At 40.7% G+C, this 12,528-nt stretch overlaps 1 protein-coding gene across 3 annotated transcripts in view; it reads right to left on the bottom strand.

Moving 5' to 3' along the window:
• PLCE1 (phospholipase C epsilon 1) overlaps nucleotides 1-12,528 on the bottom strand; it is a 318,800-nt gene that overhangs the window by 268,859 nt on the left and 37,413 nt on the right. For all 3 annotated transcript variants that reach the window (XM_029245178.1, XM_029245177.1, XM_029245179.1), the window contains exon 2: nucleotides 8,635-10,191. In XM_029245178.1, coding sequence (XP_029101011.1) covers nucleotides 8,635-9,840 — 1,206 coding nt within the window. In that variant the 5' untranslated portion in view covers nucleotides 9,841-10,191. The remainder of the gene's footprint in view (nucleotides 1-8,634; nucleotides 10,192-12,528) is intronic.

Below are 12,528 nucleotides of genomic sequence, written 5' to 3'. Positions count from 1 at the left end.
TCTTGACAGGAGGGGGCTTTCTTTCCTCCCTGGCCCATTGCGGATAACAGCAGAATCAGGTGTTCCCTTATAAACACAAAACATCTGGAAACTTTCTCAAGGGTCTTTACATCCAGTTGAAATGGTGGGCCAGGAACAAGGAGGTCCAAACATGTCCCTTCTTTGTCTTTTTGGCAAAATCTGTGGAGGTGACAAACATGGATCTCTGGGTTCACAGGACTGAAAAAGATCCTTTGGAATATCAACGGAAAATTCTGATTCTGTCCTAGGCACTGCACTAAGGAACTGGTTCCAAGCTCTGAGGGTCAGGGGAAGGATAGCTAACAAGCTTGCACTGGGTCTGGGGAAGGAGAGAAGACACCGTAAGTGGGTGGAAACCGCCTTTATTCATTTATAATTCAGGGAGTCATTCAAGAAATACGTATTGAGTACTGACTGTCAGAGAAACTCTGTACTGGGATCCGTGGTGGGGGAGGGGACTGGTAGTAAAGACCATGGAGAGAATGTGAAATCTAAGCTCGGGAAGGAAGGATGGGTAGGAATTCGCCAGGTAGAAAGGGGTGTTCTAAGCCAGGGGAAGGCAAACTTGCTGTAGAGGACCAGATAATAAATATTTTAGTCTTTGCAGGCCATACAGTCTGGATTGCAGCTACTCAACTCTGCTGTTACAGGGAGAAATCAGCTGTAAACAACACATAAAGGAACAGGTGTGACTGTGTTCCAATAACTTTCATTGGTGAAGAGTAAAATTTGAATTTCTTATAACTTTCACATGTTATGAAATATTATTATTCTTGTGATTTTTTTGAACCCTTTAAAAATGAGGAACCAGGGCTTCCCTGGTGGCGCAGTGGTTGAGAGTCCGCCTGCTGATGCAGGGGACGTGGGTTTGTGCCCACGTGCCGCAGAGTGGCTGGGCCCATGAGCCATGGCCGCTGAGCCTGTGCGTCCGGAGCCTGTGCTCCGTAACGGGAGAGCTCACAACAGCAAGAGGTCCACGTACCGCAATAAAAAATAAAATAAAATAAAATAAAAATAAAAATGAGGAACCATTCTTAACTTATATTTTAAGAATATCTGTATTAAGGTATATGGGTGTTTAGTCAAGGCCATTCCTGAACTAGGAAGATAATATGCATTTCTAAAGCAAAGATACTCTTAGACCCTCATACCCAGGGCTGGAACTAGGGTGAGACAAGTAAGCTGCCTAGGGCTCAAAATTTAAGGAGGCGCTCACTAATAAGTACAGGGTTGGCACTTGCAAGACCCTGCCTCCTTAAATTTTGCACCCTAGGCACCTGCTTGTCTCAGCCCAGGCCTGGCCCTGCTGCACCTGTGCAAGATGGAGCATGTTACTATGAAGTGGTGACATCCTCCTCAATGCCTCCCTGTGATGCACAAGTTTGCAGGAGACAATCTGGTTCCCAGCCACTGCTCTGTGGAGCAGAATTTGGATAATTAGAAAAACGACCTATATGCATGATAAAAAGCTTGGGCAGAAGAGGAAGGAGAAACTAAGCAGACTGGAGTTTGGAGAGAATTGTGGGGAGAAGGAGGATAGAAAGTTTTACTTGAAAATTGTTGCTGGTCGGGTAGTGTAAGAAAGACTAAGAATGAGATCAATATCCAAAGGAAAGGTTTAACAAGATTCACCGTGCATTAAAATTGGAAGCCTTCTTTGCTGCCCTCTTGACTTCCATTCATTACATCTATACTTATACATGTATCTAGCTATATATTGCAAATCACAATCTGATAATGGACCTATATCCAAAATACATAAAGAATTCAATAATTAAAAAAATATTTTTTTAAATGGGCACAGGATTTGAATAGGCATTTCTCCAAAGATGCATACATGGTCAACAAGCACATGAAAAGATGTTCAACATCACTGGCCATCAGGAAAATGCAAATCAAAACCACAATGAGATATCATTTCATACCCCCTAGGATGGCTATAAGCAAAAAGATGGACACTAAGAAATGCTGGTCAGAACGTGGAGGAATTAGAACGCTTGCACATTGCTGGTGGGAAAGTAAAAAGCTGCAGCTGCTTTGGAAAAAGTTCTGGCAGTTCCTCAAAAAGCTAAGCACAATTATATGACCCAGCAATTCCACTCCTAGGTATATACTCAAGAAAATATATGTCTACACGAAAACCTGTACACAAAAGTTCACAGCCAAAAAGCAGAAAAAAAAAAACAATGTCCAGCAACTGATGGATGGATAAAGAAAATGTGGTATATTCATACAATGGAATATTATTCAGCAGAAAAGACTCACATAGTACTAATACATGCTATGAACTTGGAACCCTGAAAATATTATGCTCAGTGAAAGAAGCCAGTCACAAAAGACTACATACTAGATGAGTCCATTCATATGAAAGTCCAGAATAGGGAAATCTATAGACATGGAAAGTAGATTAGTGGATGCTTAGGGCTGGGGGAGGGGGGAAGCGGTGGAGAGAATGGAGGGTGATAGCTAAAGGGTACGGGGTTTTTTCTGAGGTGATAAAAATGTTCTAAAATTGTGGAGATGACTGCATACATATGTGAATATACCCCAAACCACTGGATTATATACTTTAAATAGGTAAACTGTATGCTATGTGAATTGTATCTCAATAAAGCCATTTTAAAAAGGAAAAAAAATCAAAGCATTTCTCCTTCCCTCCAAGGAGGTCTATTGGGTTTCAACGTATGGGCTCTCCTTGAAGATCACTGTGTCCTTGTGTTGCTGAAGGCAGAGGTGGTTTTCTGCTGAGTTCTTTCTGAGGATTTGAGGGGTGATGGCCTAAATGAGAGGGAAGGGGTTGGGGTTCAAGGGCTGAGTGTTGGGGTTAGGGATTTGGATAACTGAGCTCTGTTAAGACCCTTGTTTAATCTGAGGCTCTGAATGTATCCAGGCCCGCTGCTACAACAAAAAACTACTGGATGGGGCTCTTCAGGGTCAGAAAATGACCCTAGCACCATTGTCCGAGAAGAGGTTTTCAGGGAAGATCCTGCCTGAGCCATTAGTTAGTCTAGTCGTGGAGGGTCAGGGGACGGTCACCACCCCCTCCCCCCACTGCCAAAAATGCTTCAATCCTTGAGTGTTGAATCCACATCACTCCAGGAGGCCTATAAGCCCTAAGGGGACTGCTGTACTTGAGTCAGCACCCGGGGGAGGTAGGGAGGGGCGGTGGGGGGTGGGGGTGGGGGGGGCGGAAGAGGGCCACTTCATCACTCATGACTATGGGGAAGTCATTCTATGGGCAGCCTGAGTTCCTCCTGTGTAAAAAATGTACAGTGTGGGTTAGATCAGGCCTCCATCTGATGCTCTTATCTTTGCCCATGGGTTCTGATTCTTTTCAGGCCACATTTTAACCACAGCCCATTTCCAGGGATGGGGCAGGCCTCTCCAGCTGCTAATTCTCATTATGCAGGACATCTGGGGAAAAGGAAGAAAACGAAAAAAATCCTAATCTGATCGTGTCCCAAAGCTAACATAAGAATAACAGTTTATAGCAAAACTTAAAAAAAAAAAAAAAAAAAAGAGTAACAGTGGCCATGAATACATTCACCTTAAACTACGGCCCAGGGTCAGTGTTTTTCATTCCTTTTTTTTTTTTTTCTCTTTTGTTGCCAAATCCTAGCCAAAGAGCTGGCGTAACTACCGAGATGTGGAAGTAAATTCATTCTAAACTGCCCCAATGCAGCTAATAAGGGAAAGCTGTCCTATTGACAGCCCATCACATTTTCCACTGATGCACTAGATGTGACTAAACTGCACAGGGGCTGGCCGGGAACTGGATTCCCTTTCACTGTGCTCAGCAGGAAGGGGCCAGCATCGTCCTATACCCATGTCATGACCCTGACATAACCCTTAGTAATGGAAGAGGAGGCCTGGCATGTCCCCAAGCACAGGCTTTCAGCTTACCTGGGCACCCTGTGAAATTTTAATTATTTCAAGGTCCAAACTGTACCCAAGTTGCAGGGAGACCAAATTTCCAGATAACAAGACATGTTGCTATTTCAACTGCCATCTATTACAACACTGAACAGCAGGGCTCAATGGATATTTGATCATCCATAACAGTTACAACTTAGAAGATGAATTTATTATCGGTTGGTCCCTTTACACATAATAGAGAAAATAAAGAATCCAGGACATATATGCTGACAAAGGCATTTATGTTAAACACTCAAATATTTTTCACTTCCTCTTAAGTTTAATTTTCTCTGCTAGAGAATAGAATAAAATGTGAAGGAGAAAGACACATTTTAGAAGGCAGAAAGCAGAACAGGGAATAGCGACATAGAAGCTGGTTTTTAATTTAGTTTTCCTAGTCTGATTTCTAAAAAGTAAAACTTCATTTTTTCTATTTTGTTGTATATATTCTTTCACGGTAAATCCTCTTGTGGATCAAGGCAGGGAAACAAATGAAGCAATAAAACAGGACCTGGTGGGCTGTCTGCCCTGCCACCTTCACATTCTCCATGTTCCATCATTCAGTGCACGGAGAACTAGGTTACATGAGTGATTCCAGCAGAGGAAGGATCCTCTTGTACTTCATATTCAGAATAACTCTAGGTACTTAAACTCCCCAAAATTCGGGCAAGGGGAGAATTTTTTTTTTAAAGGAAAAGCACCTTTAACCAACATTTAACCTGGAGACTTTAGCCACTTGCCAAAATATGCCGTCTTGTTGAGCCAATAAATTGAAAGCAGGCAAGGGGGGTCGTAACTGAATAAGGGGTAGGTTTTAATTTTTTTACAGGCAGGAGGAGGAGGATACCAATATGGTTAGTCAGTCAGCAAGCATTAATCCTCATTAATGTCTCCCATTCAAATCCATTCTTCCCTGCACAGCTGTGCAAACATAAATTAATTGGGTCATTTTGACGAAGGCATACAAGAAAAAAATTTTTTAATGTGAGGCAAAGGAACTAATTGGACAAATAACACATACTCTAAACGTGTGGGAGGGATTAAGCAAGCTACCACATCATAGATGGAAGGACATACCTTCAAATGCATACCACGGTAAACATCCCTGTGTGAGAAGGCACCAAAGAGTAGAAGGAGGTGGGGACAGTTCATGACAAAGCGCAAGATAACAGCCCCAGGTGAGAAGAGGGGCCAGGCACCGTGCAGAGGACTTTATGGTAGCATTTCATTTAATCCCCCAAGAACCATTATTCCCAGTTTACCTTTAAGGCAATTAGGGACAAGGAGGTTAAACAGCTTGCCCAAGGTCACATGGCCAGTAGGTGTTGGAGTCAAAGCCACAATTTCAATTCAGGGCGACTGACTCCAGAGACCATGATTGTAAGCATGGCATTGTCCTGTTTTCTTAATACTTGGCATCGTGCTTGCACTATGGAGAGTATACAAAAGGTAGGGCCATTTCTTGACCTTAATAAACTTACAATCTGATTGGAGAGCTAGGACGGACACATGAAATAATCAAAGAACAGCAACAGGAGAATAACCTTGGGGGTCTGCAGTTTTTTTAGGTGGAGGATGGAATTTACAGGAGCAGGGGGAAAGGGGCTATAATTCATCTGTGCAACTTTTGAGAAGGATTTCCACCAGACTCAAACTAAAGAATGAGATGCAGAGACAATATGATACTTCAGAAAATACTGATTCATTCCTGCCATGTTTGAGTGTTCAAAAAAGGCTCTCCCTTTCAGAAATTACCCTTAAGAGATGATAGGAGAATAAGCAACAATGTCATACTTGTATAGCACAGGGAACTATATTCAGTATCTTTAATGGAAAAGAATATGAAAAATAATATATATATATAAATAAAACAATCACTTTGCTGTGCACCAGAAACTAACACAACATTGTAAATTAACTACAAAAAAAAAGAAAGAACGAACAAACAAACAAATGAACAGGAGGACAATTGGCCCATCCCCCAGCTTCATCTTTAGGGTTAATAAAAATGCCCACAGCCTCCAGGAAGCCCAGACAGACAGAAGGAGAGAGAAGTTCCTGAGGTTTACTCTGCAGAAGGTGTGGCAGGCTCTCCCAGCCTCCAGAGACTAAGAAGCAGGAAAAAGATGATTTGCATCATCTCTTTGGTTCTTTTCTTTGGAAATTACCCATCCCAAGGCCTCTGACAGACAGAAAGGGACAGGTTTGAGCTAGGGACCAGTGAACATTCTCAGAAGAAGTGGCAGGGCTCCAGAAACTGGAGGAATGAATAAAGGCATGCCAAAAATTACTCTGAAACTGACATCAGATTCATGACCCTCATGACTGTATAAGTGTGTGGGGAACTCTGATAATGGTTTCAAGCCATCTACTTCCATTTACTTTGCTGTATTTAAATTTCTGTTGTGTTCTTAATGTTCAATTTCAAGTGTACATGGATTTTAAAATCAATGCATTTTTAAGTGGGTTGACATGTTGCCATCAGCAGCAGTTTCATGGTCAGCACTGGACAAGTCACCATAGTGCAGGCAGGACACACATGCCTGGAATGAGCTTTTTTCTCCCGTGTGGACAAAATTCTGTCAGAAGAGCTGGGGAGCATGTGGGTAGCTGACACCAACTCTTGACTCAGGTTTCATGAGGAACCAGATGAAGATTCAAAACCAAATCCCTTGACACTTGCTGGGTTGAACTGCCCATCAAACGTACAGAGAGAAGGGCCTGCAAGCTGCCACTTTTCAGGCAGGCTCCCAGGGCAGCCCTGACACTCCCGAGAACCAGAGCCGGGTCAGGGAATTTAGAGCAGAGCAAATATTCCCGAAATGTCCTGACCAAAAAGCAAAAAGCTCAGTTTAAGCTCCTGGTCAGTGGTTCTCAACTCCATAGAATCATAGAACCACCAGGGGAACTTAGAGAAATTATTCATGCTGTGCCCTACCCCAGTGATTCTGATTCAGAGGGTCCGGGGTGGAGCCTGGACATTGATTCTAACACATAACCAGGGTCAGAGCCACCGTGTGGAACACGAGAAGTCTGAGATACTATTAGCATTAGTGAGTGGGGCTACTCAATCAACATACTGTGAAAAGAACAGAATTCTTTCGTTCCTTTGAAAACTTAATCTAAATTTTATATCTTTCTTGATCTTGAGAAACTAAGAGTGTGAGTTGCCTGGATTACAGGTCCTAGTTATACCACTTACTAGCTAAGTGACTGTGGGCAAGGTACAGAATTTCCTTGAGACTCCGTTTTCTTAGCAATACAATGGGGTTAATAATCAGACCATATCAGAAGGCAGTTGAGATGACTGCATGAAATCAAGTATGTAAGCTATTTGGCCCAATGCCTGGCACATGTAAAATGCACAATAAACATTTGCTCCCATGGTTGATGATGATTAAAATAAAAATATACTATAGTCATATTTCAATAAAAGGGATGTTCTAGACCAGGTTTTATTTACTGGGCCAGGTTTTAAGGAACTGTGTAAAACTGAAATGCAAGAGCTACAGAAAGGGTTCTTCCATGAAGATCAGTTGAAGAAAGTAGGGCTATTTAGCCAGAGAAGGGAAAAACCGAGATGATACATGGTGCTGGCTTCCGATGCAAGGATCAGGTCCAAGAGTGGGCAGCTAATTGTGTGCATTTCTAAAGCAGGAATCTTAACTTAAACAGGGGGAACTGTGGATAGAACTCAGAGAGCCCAGAAATTTGGATGAAAAAAATGTTTTTTATTAATCTCAAATAGAAATTTAGAATTTCCTTCAATTATGAATGTAAGCAACAAACTTCAGTAATACTGGCAGTACCTGTGATTTTTGTCACCAACAGAAACCACAGATATTTCCATATATTATAGTCATGGAAGAGACCTAAAATAGTATTTATAATTAGGGTGACCAACTGCCCTGGTTTGCCCAAGACTGAGTGGCTTCCCAGAACATGGGACTTGCAGTGCTAAAACTGGGAAAGCCCCAGGTAAACCATTCCCTACTAACATTCATCACTACTTTGAAACTATGATTGTTATCACATTGCTAGATGCCATTATTGCATTACGCCATTACGGTACTCTGCTATATTACAATTTCAAAATTATCTTGATAAATGTATATCCACATAATCTGTGTCTTTTATGATCCTTTGTTCTTCGTTTGATGCATTTAAAAGTGCTCTTCTCAGTTTAAAGACTTTACCAAATTGCCAAAAGGGCCTATGGCATAAAAAGGGTGAAGGGGGAAGAAACTGGGAGCATTGGCTAGAAAACGGAGGAAAACAGATTTAAGTTCCTTTAGGCCTTGCAACCTAAGAGCAAACAATGAGCTACATGGTAGAAGAGGACAGAAGCATATATCTCCAAAGGACACAACTAGACAATCAGTTGAGGGAGCCATTTTCCCACTCTCAGTTGTCTCCATCTTATAATCCTGTGTACAGTAACCAGGGGCTCTCCCTAATTTCTCCTATCCTGATGACAAATGTATGTGTATTTTGTTACTTATATTGAGGCATTAACACAATCTTGATAGCTATCAATTCCAGTTACCTGTTAGGTCTACTAGTTTCCAAAAATTACAAATGCTTCCTCTAAGAATCATTTGCCAGAACTGAAAATTTCCCAAGAATTAAGACAACGGAGATTTGGATTTTTAAAAACTCAACTTTAAAGAATTGATCAAAAGAAACTTTAACTCTTACCGGATACCACTGGGCTTCTGACGGACATTGGCCCCCATCTTGCCTCGTCACCACTGTTGACAGCCGTTCCATGACTCTCCCACAAGGCAGTAAGAGACCGTTTCTCTTCCGATCAACGTAACTCCAAGCCCCCAGCCCAATGTGACCAGAAGGCAGAGTTCTCACAATTGCCCTTGTCCCAGTGTACACAGATTTCTTTACTTCCCTGTCATTTTTACAAAATCTCCTCACTAGCCAAGTGGACCGCTCCTTCTTGCTTTTGAATAAATCTTCTTCTGCATCTTCACAATTATCAGGGAAGTCCTCAAAATGGCTCAGAAAGGTCTTGGCAGGTGGACTGTCCGTAAAATCCTCCCCGCAAAAGCTGTCACTTGAACATACTACATCGGCCTTCGGGCAAGAGCCTTCAAAGCACAAGTATTTGTCATTCAAGGGGTCACAATGATCATACTGCAGCTGCCTATTCTTACTGTCACAGTTACTTGCCAATTCCATCAGTTTACAAGTATACGCCATGTAATTGTTCTTTTGTTCCCCACCAACAGCAGGTAGTACACAGTTTCCACAATCATCCAAAATCAAGTTATCTGATAGAGGACAGAAAGTGTCTGACATTCTTCTGTCAACTTCATACTGAAAGTGAAATACCGCCATGTTGCTGTCAGGGTGTGCCCTGCCCGTCTCTATGATGGTTGATTGAGTTCCTAATGGACTAATAATGCCCGCGGGAGGTCTGTCTATTTCCAGTTGAATTCCAGGGAACACCTTTCTTTCCAGTGAAGAAGGGATTCCAGTTTCCAAACACAGGCCTTCCTCTGTGGTAGAATCACACGTTTCATAAAACTGGCTCTGAGGAAGGCCACACTGATGGATTTTCAGTATGTTGTTGCAGTTAATGTTAAGGTTTTTCACAGAGTCTGGTATGCTTTTCTCCCAGCACTCTTCATTACTGTTCTCATCACTCGTTATTTTCTCCCTTGCTACTGAGAGAATCTGGGGCAAGTTGCTTCCAGAAGATTCTTCTGTAAGTTTGGTCAGTTGTGAGATGGTATGAGAAGTCTCCCCGCTCTGCCTGACAGGATGCGTCTTTGGAACACTGATGTCCGAGACCTTATCATTACTTTCATCTACAGCCGACTGAGCAGATATCACTTTTCGCTGAGTCACAGGTCTGAGAACAGAAGCTGCCATTTCTTCAGAAGTCATCTTGACCAATGAGCAGGCTTTAGCTACTGCTGTTTCTCCCCGTTTGTGATCATGTCAAAATGTTAATAAAACTATGGGTTATTAAAATAATCTCAGGTGTATAAGCCCTCTGAGAAACAAAGTGACAGTTCCTTCATTTAGGTGCATTAAGAGCCACATAAATTTCCCCAGTTATCACTTCCTACCATGTGCAGTATGCTCTTCGAGGTCAAGGTTTTAAGGCGGTAGATCAATTTTCTTTCTTTGGTCATTTGAAGCAATTCTTTCGAAGACTTTTATTCGACATTGCATTCTGTAACCTCTGATTCATCACTGGCTTACAATGATTTAAAAATCCAGTTCGAATGTATCCTGTGAGAAAAAGGGATAATGTCAAACACTGTGGCACTAAACAGATTTTCAAACATGAACTCATAATTCTAAGCTAAGGCAAACTATGAATCCATTTTTCTGATTCAATATTTCAGAACTTCTGTTTCCAGCCAGAATGGGGTAACAGAGACCAGACTTATCTTCCTTCCTTAAACAACTGAAAAAAAATCAGAAAAAAATAATGAAATAATGGTTTTCAGATATTGAACAACAGGCAACATAGAAGAATGATCCCTGAAAGAAGAAAAAAAACAAATAAGGTGAGCTCTATAAATGCCCTAGCTTATAGCTTAAGAGTTTTTAGGCTACCAGGGAGGGAGGTGGGACCCAGATGAAACCCAACAGTGTGTCTAATTTAAAGAGAAGTAGTTGAGAATTCAACGAGGCCAAGGAAGTTAGAGAAAGAAGACACATGAAGTAGAGAGAAGCAAAGATAAGGATGACAGCAGGCTTCTCATAGAAACAATGCAAGCCAGAAGACAGTGGAGTAAACCTTTAAAGTACTGGGGGAAAAAAAAAAAAAAAAAATATATATATATATATATATATATATATACTGCCTACTTAGACTTCTATACTCAGCAAAAATCTTTTGAAAACAAAAATGAAATAAGGACTTTTTAGACATATAACGCTGGAAGAATTCATCACTAGCAAACTTACATATAAGAAATGGTAAAAGAAGTCCTTTAGGCAGAAGGAAAATGGTACCTGATAGAAATCTGAATCTATAAAAAGAAATAAAGAGTATGAAAAATGTTAAATATGTGGATAAATACAATTTTTTCTTACTTTTTAAATAACTTAAGATAACTGACCATTTAAAGCAAAAATAGTAACAAGGTATTGTGGAGTTACTAACAAATGCAGAAGTGAAATATATGACAATAATAGCACAAAGGTCAAGAGAGAGGAAATGGAAATATATTGTTATAAGATTATTTTCTACATGAATCGGGATAACATTACTTAAAGTCAGGTTGTCATAAGCTAAAGATGTATACTATAAGCCCCAGTGCAACCACTTTAAGAAAAAAAATATAGGAAATAAGTAAAGATATTAGAATCTTAAAATTTTTTTCAAATAATAAAAATGAAGGCAGAAAAAAGGAAAAGGTGAACAAAGAACAGATGCAACAAATGGGAGACAAATGATAGATTTAAACCTTTCAAAGAGCATCTTTGGGCAGTGTTTCTAATTTTTTCCCATAAAGTATATACATTTTTAACTCCCTCTGTTTCATTTGAATAAATTATTCAGTTGAATGTCAATTGACATAAACATTTTCAATTTGTGAAAGACATTATTTTAAAAAATAATTTAGCCTATTTTATTCTCCAAATTATTGAATCCTGCTCTCTGCTGGGAACCATGTAATGGGCTAGAAAGCCAGGACCTGCTTGCAAGTCTATTAAGGAGAGAGAATTGAACAGATTTCAGTCCAATGAGGCAAGTGCAATTATAAAGGATATTCAAGGCACTCTGGGCCCACAGAGTGCCCATCACAAGTATACTGTTCCTTTATAGGTAAAGCTGTTCTTCCCAAGGCAACTGATGGCATTCAGGCTCTGCTGTCAACAGCAGATTCGCCCTGTCTTTGCTCTTTGCTACACAGATGTCCCTCTTCTCCTTGCTTCCTCCTTTTCCGCTCTTCCCTTCTTCTCTTACATATATGTCCCCTCAAGCAAGGACAGTCACAAACTCTCACCTGCTTTCAGCACATGCAGGTCTTCACAACTACCCTGAAGATCAGAGGACACCCTATCGATCATACACATCACAGGGAACAAACCAACCCACCCAGAGCAGCAACGTCCTAATACAACATCCTAACCCTTTCCACCCTTTGTGTCTTCCTTCCAACTTGGTTTCTTTTTTATTTTCTTTGGAAAATGCCTCTCTTATTTTTGTAGATATATGCTCAGTATAAAACAATTCAAACAATGCAGAAAAACACACACATTTTTTTTTACCTTAACACAAGTTCCACCACCCAGAGATAACCATGATTAATACTATGAGGAACCTCCTTCCAGAATGCTCCCTATGTATTAACATACAGAGGTATAAGTATATAATTACACAAATACCAGATCATACTGTACATGCTGTTTTATACCTGCTTTTAAAAATTCAAAACATGAACAACTTTTCATGTCAAGAACTATACTGAATACTTTAATGGCGTACGGCACCAGCTTTCAATATCTTTGCTCCATTTTTTAGAGGAATGTAATTTTTCAAGCCAAAGCCTTCAGATTGACAGTTCATCCATCCTTTCTAACCCATGAGGAAGGTAATTCAAGGTAGGTGCT

The sequence above is a fragment of the Monodon monoceros genome, unplaced genomic scaffold (assembly GCF_005190385.1).
Source record: "Monodon monoceros isolate NGI ecotype Baffin Bay Population unplaced genomic scaffold, NGI_Narwhal_1 Super_Scaffold_4, whole genome shotgun sequence".
In the NCBI taxonomy this organism is placed as follows: Eukaryota; Metazoa; Chordata; class Mammalia; order Artiodactyla; family Monodontidae; genus Monodon; species Monodon monoceros.
The sequence above is the reverse complement of the archived record's forward strand: the minus strand, read 5'-3'. Positions and strand labels throughout refer to the sequence as shown.